Genomic DNA, 9,309 nt, shown 5'->3' with positions numbered 1-9,309 from the left:
CATTCTTAATATAATCTCACAATAATATTTGTTTTTTTTAGTTAACAACTAAAAAATAAAATTATTCAAATTTGAATTATTTAAAGAGAATAATTCTATCTTTTCTACTGAAATTATCTCTTAAGTCATTCGTTATAATATTTTTAAATTTGATTATGTGATATTTTTATCACATAATGTTTGTCCAACATATTATTTAAAATTTATACACATTAATCATTTATTTTAAAAATTATAAAAAATTATAAAAATTATTATTGTTTATAAAATTCAGGATCGTTAAGAACCTAGAGGCTAACTGAACTTGAAAATTGAAATTTAATATTCTAAAATAAAATTGAAGAATTAATAAAAAAACATAATAAGATCTCATCATAGATCATATGGCCGTGTCACCGACCGATACAACCGACATAATATCGTAATTATCTCCGACTTAAAGGCCAATTCCTTTAATCCTTAACCTTTTAAGTTAAAGAGTAAACTATATATTTAGTTACCTAATTATTTTTGTAATTTCGTTTTAATTATTTAATTAATTTTATAATTTCTTAGAAAAATTAACGGTAATATTAATATTTTATCATAAGTTAATATCACATCAATATTAAAAAATAAAAAATTATTATATCAATAATTTTATTTATTTTTTAACAATAAATTATCAAAACGAAATAAAAATATAAATTTAATGATGATTTTAAAAGAAAATAATTAGATAAAATATGCATTTTATCCCGGTTATAATACAACTTCCAAGCCAAATTTCAACTCAACGATTGAAAATATATAAAGTTCCTCACGTCACTACCAGCTCCATCCCACTCCTTTCACTTTCTCGGGAAAATATTCTCTTTCCCGACTGACAGTTGTTGTTCTTTACTCCGTCATTTTCTAGCGACAAAATGTCTACTGGGACGGGGAAGTGCCAGAAAATTCGCCACATTGTCCGAATCCGCCAAATGCTGAAGCAGTGGCGAAGGAAAGCCCGCATAACGGCCAGCAACAACAATAACGGACACCCGCCGCCGTCTGATGTTCCTTCTGGACATGTGGCTGTCTGCGTTGGCACCGGTCTGAGGAGATTTATCGTACGCGCCACCTACCTAAACCACCCAATCTTCAAAGCACTCCTCCTACAAACCGAAGAAGAGTACGGTTTCAGCAACGTAGGACCATTAACCATCCCATGCGACGAGTCCTTGTTCGAAGACATTCTCAGACTCGTCTCCCGATCCAGCTCACCTCCCGGTGATCTTCAGAGATGCTGCCACGTCGGCGTGAAGAATGAACTCGGTTTTATCGGCGAATCTCGACCGTTGCTTCATGGGGTATCCGAAAAATCCGTCTTCTGAAAGTATAAAGCAAAAGTAGCTTGAGTACCCAAACATCTGGGTAGACTCAACCGCGTCAATAGAGTTGAAGACCTAACAGTTGTTATTTGTTTGGAGTGGTTAGTGGGTAATTTCTCAGTAAGTTTTTCCAAGGCTATAATTATATTAGTTAATTATGGAGGTGGCGAAGCGGTTTATTTTCACTTTTTACTTCTTTTACCCTGTAATCCCACCCTTGGTTTGACACTTTGACTATTATTATTATTATTATTATTATTATTATTAGGGTAAAGTACACATGGTATTATTTTATTGAGTTTTCGACTATTAAAAGCTATAAATGATATCTCAATTATATGATATTATTTTGTTAAATCCTCCAACTATTAAAAGTGACAAAATAATCACCCGACTAGTCATATATTTCAAACTCATTTTTTTCTGTCAAAAAATTAATGGTTGTCTAAGCTAGATGTTAACCTGCTTATTGGGATATGATAAAATCATATCTAAATCATGTCTACGGGCACCATCGTTGTTTTGAAGCACTAGCTCAACGACATAATGTTTCAAGCACTTGTTCGATAACATAATTTAAACGGATAGTCGATCCAAAAAATACAGCTTAAACAGTTTTGGGATCAAATTTTATCATATTCCAGTCAATAGCCAACATTTTAATGGAAAAAGATGATTTTGGAACATATGAATAGTGAGATGATCATTTTATAATTTTTAATAGTCATAAGACTTAAGAAAAAAACATCCTATTGATCGATCATCATCAAGGTCATTAGAATTGCACGCAATAGGCAAAAGAAGAGAAGAAGGAAATCCAAAACAAATAGAAAGGGATAAGAAACTAGGAAGAAAGGGGTAGTGGGGAAGATAATATTAGGGGTAGCACGCTAAAGGGGATGGCGCACACTAAGGGAATTCTCTGGGTGCAAGTTAGTAGGTCTAATGGCGTCCGAGTTTTTTGTTGATTCTTCGCTGATTTCTTTTTCTTGCTTTCTTCTTTTTGAAGCACGTGTTTTCTTCTCACAGTTTTTCTGATTTCTTGATGGATTGGAGAAAATTATTCAAGTGTGCAGAATCTAATGATTTTGAATATTTCCCCCCAAATGTTCGCGATGGTACTCCGATTGTGCTTCCTCCTTCTGAGATTCTTGATGCAGGAATTTCAGAGTGGAAATTATCTCTTGTGGGTCAGTTTATTGGGGTCATGCCGAGCTTTACGTCAGTACAAAGAATCGCTGATAATCTCTGGAGTAAAGCATTGCTGGGCTCGCGCGTTCAGGTTAGTACTGCTGGTAAAAATCTCTTTATCTTTTCATTTAATAGTGAATCTACAAGAGATTGGGTTGTTGATAATGGTCCTTGGCATGTACAAAACAAAACCCTAATTCTAAGGAAATGGGAACCAAACCTGCAAAGCCTCTCTTTCGATTTAACTAAGATTCCTATCTGGGTCCATTTATACAATGTTCCCTTAGAGCTTTTCACTCGAGTAGGACTTAGTTACATCTCTAGTGCAATTGGTTTTCCACTCTCGATGGACTTAATTACTGTATCTAAATCTAGACTTGAGTTTGCAAAGGTATGTGTGGAAATAGGTGTCAATGATGTCATTCCCAAATACATTGATGTTGCTCTCAAAGATAGACAGAAAACTTTGATTTATGTATAGGTTTCATGGTTTCCTCTTTCTTGTAATAAATGTAAAGTATTTGGGCACAATGATAAAGCTTGCCAGTAAAGAATCAATTCCAATGCCAATTCTGGTCCTACTCAAGTCTGGAAAAAGAAGGAAGTTATTCCTAATCCAGTTGAAATGTATGCTGGAGGAGTTGAAGACTTGGAAGAACCAGCTTGTAATGTCTCTAAGGAAGCTGAGGCCTCTAAGGTGCAGGAGGGGCTGAGAGGAATTACCCTGAATCTTGCACCTAATCTTGATGGAGGAGATGATGCTTTACAAGATTCATCAAGTAAAGACCCAAAGGAAACTGAATTTACAAATCTGCAGGAGGAGTCTGAAGCTACTGTAACTGACAATATCGAGCACTCTATCATTCATGATATTCCTGTGTCTCTTCTACATCAGGATGGTAAAGATGTTGTTGTTACTGAACAATTTCTTTCCCAGCCTGTTGAAGCTTCAATTTCCCAACCTTCAACCTCTAAAAAGGGAAAAGACAGACCTAGTAAGGTTAATATTAAGGATTCTCTATCAGGATCAAAAAATAGATTTGATGTGCTCAACTCTGTTGATGAAAATTCAAATTTAGAGAACCAACCAAGAAAGCCTAGAGCAGCTTCATTAGGAGTTACTGGTTTAGTCAAGGAGCTAAAATAAAAAAAGAAAAATCAACTCGATAAAGCAAAAAGTCTATCCGTTGAAAGTCAAGGTGGATCCTCTGGATCACCAAGCCTATGATAATCATTTTCTGGAATGTTAGAGGACTTAATAGTCCTCTAAAACAAAATAAAGTGGCCCTTAGAGCCATGCAGAACAAGGTGGATGTTCTATGTCTGTTGGAGACCAGAGTCAAAATGGATAAATCTGAGGCAATTCTTAGTTCTAAATTTTCCAATTGGAATATTTGTTCCAATTATGATCATGCAATAAATGGCAGAATATGGTTGCTTTGGAGGAAGGGAATTGATTTGACCATAATTCAAGTTGCTGATCAGTGTATTACTGCTAAAGGGAAGTTCTAGAATAAACCGATTTTCATCTCTGCCATATACAACAGTAATGATGGAGTGCATCGTAGGTAGCTTTGGCATAAGATGAAGGAAGTTTATTCTATTGTTGATCATTCTCCTTGGGTCTTAGGAGGTGATTTTAATATTCTTTTGCACTCTCAAGAAAGCTCTGACCATGAATTTTTAGACCATTACATCACTCCTGACATGAAAGATTTTCAAGATTTCACTCAAGATATTGATTTGACTGATCATCCTTTCTTTGACCCCAATTTTACCTGGAGTAATAAACAACAATACTTTTATCTTTCTAGAAAGCTCGACATAATCATGATTAATCCTAGATGGGCCTCTGTTTTTCAAAACTCCTTTGTTGAGTTCCTTTCTCCTGGTGTCTCTGACCATAGTATGGCAGTTATTTGGCTTACTAATTATCCTTCTGCATCTAGACCAAATCCATTTAAATTCTTTAACTTCTGGACTGCCCATCATGATTTCTTGAGTATTGTTAGACAGTCTTGGTTCCACAATATTCCTGGTAATCCTATGATAGTCTTGTTCCTCAAGTTGAAAAGATATAAATTTTGTCTTAAGGGATTTAATAAAGAAACCTATAGAAACCTTTCGGATCGTGTTAAACTAATGAGGCTTGAGCTGGAAAATCAACAACTTCTAACTCTTAAAGGAAAGTAAGCCATTGAGAAGGAAATTGCATTACAAGTTCAATTGAAAACTCTTGAAGATGCTGAATATAACCTTCTTAAACAAAAGGCTAAAGCTCACTGGATTAGACATGGTGACAAAAACACCAAATTTTTCAACTTGGTGGTAGCCTTTAAAAATAAAAGGGACACTTTAAGAGTTCTTATTGATGACAACGAGAATAGGCTCGAATCTTTTGAAGCCATGTCTAACGAAGTGATTTCTTATTTCTCAAAGCTTCTTGGTACTTCTGACCCTTCGGTCAAGGATATTGACCCTGCTCTTCTCAATAACCTCCTCAACTTTTCCATGTTGGTTGATGCTCCATCTTATCTTGTTAAGGAAGTTGCTGATGAGGAAATTAAAAATGAAATCTTTTGCCAAGGCAACGATAAAACCCCTGTACCGGATGGATTCACTCCCTATTTCTTTAAAATATCTTGGGCTATTTTGGGCAAAGAAGTTATAGAAGCTGCCAAATATTTCTTCAGCAATGCTTATATTCATCTGACTTTTAATTCAAACATCATTCTCTTGTCCCTAAAATCCCCAATCCTAGTATTGTCAATGACTTTCGGCCTATTTCTTGTTGCTCAATTATATACAAGACAATCACTAAAATTCTTGTTAATAGGATGAATGTCTATCTTCCGCAGATTATTACCTTGAATCAGACTGCTTTTATCAAAGGTCGAAGTATTATTGATAATTCCCTTCTTTCTCAGGAATTGATTAAGGGATATGGTAGGAAAGTAATTTCACCTAGATGCTCCATGAAAATCGATCTTCATAAGGCGTTCGATTCATTGCATTGGGATTTAATTTCATCAATCCTTCGATCTCTTCAATTCCCAAATATTTTCATTGCTTGGATTGAAGTCTACTTCTCACAAGCTAGGTATTCAATTTCTTTCAATGGTTCTCTCACTGGTTATTTCAAAGGAGCTAGAGGGCTCAGACAGGGAGACCCTATTTTTCATTATTTGTTCATTCTAGCAATGAACGTTGTCTCTGACATGCTCAATTTGGCTGCTACTAAAGGCATCTTTGCTTACCACCCAAAGTGCAAGAAGATAGGGCTTACTATAATTTCTTTCGCAGACGACCTTTTAATTTTCTACAAAGGCAATGTTGATTCAGTGGTTGGTGTCCTCAGTGTCCTTGACCTTTTCTACCAAGTTTCAGGACTCAATCTTAATTCTTCCAAAAGTGAACTTTTTGCTGTGGGTATTTCTTCAAGGATACTAGAGGATATTAAAATCATTTCCGGCTTTAAGATTGGGATATTTCCTGTTAGATACCTTGGCATACCTCTTGTTACACGGAAGCTATCAGTGAAAGATTGTGAACCGTTACTTGGAAAAATCAGGCAACTGTTGCAGTATTGGTCTGGCAGAAACCTTAGCTACGTTGGAAGGCTAGAACTAATTTGCTCTGTCCTGTTCAATGTTTGCATTTTTTGGTGTAGGCAACTCATACTTCTATCTTCCATTCTTAAAACAGTGGATCAACTCTGTTCCAGGTTTTTCTAGAAAGGAGCTGACAAATCAGCAGCCGGTGCTATAGTCAGTTGGGAGAGCATATGTCTTTTGAAGTCCGAAGGAGGTTTGGGTCTGAAAAACACTTCTAATTGTAACAAAGCATGTATCATAAACCTCATTAGAAAGATCCTTGTTGGTGATGGTTCGCTATGGGTAGCATGGCTTAAATCCTATGTTCTTAAGGATCATGATTTTTGGAACTTTGAAGCAGGTTCAAATGTTAGCTGGAGTTTTAGAAGATTTCTTAAGTTGAGACCAATCACTTATCCTATTATTACGTCTGCACCTCAACCGATTAGAGATGTCTGGGAAAAGATTCAGACACAAGGCGTGAAAGTTATTTGGCATAGACTGATTTGGTTTCCTATGCATATTCCAAAGCATAGTTTGATCTCTTGGATGGCCTTACTGGAAAGGTTACATACCAGAGAATGGTTGCAGCGAAGGGGATTATGTTCTGAATCTGTATGTGTTAATTACTGCCAACACCAAGAATCGCGCGATCATCTTTTTTCGCAATGTTCTTTTGCTGCTGAACTTTGGAAAGCTGTTTTGAATCTGAATGGTATGACTTATACTGCTCTAAATTGGGAAACAATGGTCTCTCGGGCAAGCTCTACTTGGAAAGGGAAGTCTCTTATCACTACCTTACTGAAGATTTCTTGGAACGCATTCATTTACTCCATCTGGCAGGGAATAAATCAACGTTTTTTAGGGTCGATTTAAATGGATTGATATTTTGCTTAAAGACATAATTGAAACTGTTAGTATTAGACTAAGGGGTAAAGATATAGATAGATATGATAGTACTAATCATTATCTTTGTAATGCTTGGGGGTATAGTTGTAACATCCTCCATGCTGGGTTAGTGATTAATTTGTAAAGTTTCAGCATTTGGTGATTTAAGTAGAATGATAGAAGAGTTCAATGACTTATTTGAGTTATTTTGTGTAGGATTGAATTATAAAGAAGGAATATTAGAAGGACAATAGCAATATAATTTTGGGGTTAGTATTATACTAACCACGTGGATGTATAGGAAATTAAAATAAGCTTCCAGAGTCATCTTCTTCTTTCTTATTCTTCATACGTGAGACCCAAGCTAAGGTAAGATTTTCTTGTTAGTGAATTTCTTGATGAATTTATGGTTGATTCATGACCATTAGGCAATAGTTAAGCTTAAAGGAAGTTTAAATTGTTTTAAAACCTCAAGAGGAGAAGTATATAAAGAATTAAAGAAAGGAAGTAGAAAAGTGAAATCTTATATTAGAGTTCATAATAAGAATTGGAAGTGAGATTTGACTTGTCATCAAGTTAATTAAGGGATATGAAGTGTTAGAATTGGAATTAAAACACCTTGAAACTTTAGTGTGATTCTTGAATGCCATGTAAATGATGGAATTTTGGGTTTAAAGAAGTGATTATGGAATAGAAATGAGTTTAAATAGGTATATGGAAGTTAGGAATATTAAAGGAAGTAAAATATGAAGGTTTAAGATGAAATGAAGTGATTTTCAAGCTCAAAATAGGATTTCTGGGCTAGGGGAATCGATACCCATTCAAGGGGAATCGATACCCCCTCAAACGAATATGAATTTCCAGAACGCTAGAGGGGAATCGATACCCTCAGGGGGGAACCGATTCCCCCATAATAAAAAAAAGAAAAGAAAGAAGAGAGACTAAACTATCAATTTCTTAAATTGGTAGGCTATTAGAGGTTAATTTCATGACTTAGGCATCAGATAATCATCTTGAAAATTTTGCTTATGTAGATATTGAGCCTAATCGAGTTCCGGAACCATCGAAAAGTAGGATCAATCGAGGGAAAAACAAAGAAATCTAGGTGAGTGCATATGCATAGCATGAATATGTATTTTATTCAGTTCTAGACCATTGATAAGTCTAGATTCAATATTTTGATACATGATCGTAGTTCATATGATGATATATGACATGAATCCATATCATATGCATTATGGGACATGAATATGAAAGAAAAGTTATATGAGTTATATGATAAAGGTATGGAAATAATATGTCTACGTGATATGAATTAGATAAATTGTGAAAGCCCATGTTATGTAAATGAGAACTATAGGTATAGTTGGCATGCCAAGGGTAGAGGGTCTATATGGTCCTTCGGGACATATATGTATTCTTTGGAACATGTGTGAAGTCTGGTGAGTCACATACTTGATCCTTGGCATATGTATATAATTCTTAAGGAATGATATGTGGTCTTTAGGGACATATATGTATTCTTTGGAACATGTGTGAGGTCTGGTGAGACACATACTTGATCCTTGGTATATGTATATGATTCTTAAGGAATGATATGTGGTCCTTCGGGACATATATGTATTCTTTGAAACATGTGTGAAGTCTGGTGAGACACATACTTGATCCTTGGCATATGTATATGATTCTTAAGGAATGATATGTGGTCCTTATGGACATTATTATATGGAACTACGGTGCAATTCTACGCGGCACTCCGGTGCAATTCTACGTGGCACTTAGGTGCAATTATATGAGCTGTGGTGACAGCATAGTGCACAACCTCACAATTCTCACATACCTTAGGTTCTCTGTATGGTACCATGGGCTAATGAACTTACTAAGGAGAACTTATGAATGTGAATTTGATAAGTTTATATGTAAGAAATAGGGTTTTGGTTTTTGCATTGTTTACATACATCTTATTACTACAACCCCTCTCATTTTGGCAATTACTTTATATTTATTGATATTATTATTATATTATTGCCTCACTAAGTCGATGACTTAGCGTGTGAGTGTTTCACACGTAGGATCTGATAAAGTAGACGATCGAGGTTAAGTAGCTGGACAACGTTACTCCTGCAACTATCAGATCAGAAGCAACTTAATCAGTAGGTCATTTTGTTATGAAAATGGATGTTGGCATGTAATTAAAGAGTTAAGTTGTGTATGCTCTGAATATTTTGGTAAACTTATATTACCATATGTATATTATTGTATTTTTCGTAATATAAGTTCAAGTA

General features: G+C 35.2%; 2 protein-coding genes across 2 annotated transcripts; both read left to right on the top strand.

The window, feature by feature from the left end:
- The first annotated feature begins 811 nt into the window (after positions 1 to 811).
- Positions 812 to 1,579, top strand: LOC120198952 (indole-3-acetic acid-induced protein ARG7-like). The gene has a single exon (XM_039200185.1). The coding sequence runs from the start codon at positions 906 to 908 to the stop codon at positions 1,353 to 1,355; it is 450 nt and encodes a 149-aa protein (XP_039056116.1). The 5' UTR covers positions 812 to 905; the 3' UTR covers positions 1,356 to 1,579.
- Positions 1,580 to 4,127: 2,548 nt separating this feature from the next.
- LOC120200200 lies at positions 4,128 to 7,012 on the top strand. The gene is made up of 4 exons (XM_039201099.1): positions 4,128 to 4,581; positions 4,786 to 5,147; positions 5,402 to 6,193; positions 6,278 to 7,012. The coding sequence occupies exons 1-4, from the start codon at positions 4,128 to 4,130 to the stop codon at positions 7,010 to 7,012; spliced, it is 2,343 nt and encodes a 780-aa protein (XP_039057030.1).
- Positions 7,013 to 9,309: the final 2,297 nt, after the last annotated feature.

This window comes from Hibiscus syriacus, unplaced genomic scaffold, assembly GCF_006381635.1.
Source record: "Hibiscus syriacus cultivar Baekdansim isolate YM2019G1 unplaced genomic scaffold, ASM638163v2 tig00000340_pilon, whole genome shotgun sequence".
Classification (NCBI taxonomy): domain Eukaryota; kingdom Viridiplantae; phylum Streptophyta; class Magnoliopsida; order Malvales; family Malvaceae; genus Hibiscus; species Hibiscus syriacus.
The sequence above is the reverse complement of the archived record's forward strand: the minus strand, read 5'-3'. Positions and strand labels throughout refer to the sequence as shown.

Bases quoted from the DNA above. Each gene is read 5' to 3' on its own strand.
- LOC120198952 (XM_039200185.1), top strand. From the start codon at position 906: ATGTCTACTGGGACGGGGAAGTGCCAGAAAATTCGCCACATTGTCCGA.
- LOC120200200 (XM_039201099.1), top strand. From the start codon at position 4,128: ATGAAGGAAGTTTATTCTATTGTTGATCATTCTCCTTGGGTCTTAGGA. The intron at 4,582-4,785 runs GTAATCCTATGA...AAACTCTTGAAG, and splicing joins TTGGTTCCACAATATTCCTG to ATGCTGAATATAACCTTCTT. The intron at 5,148-5,401 runs GTACCGGATGGA...TATCTTCCGCAG, and splicing joins AAGGCAACGATAAAACCCCT to ATTATTACCTTGAATCAGAC.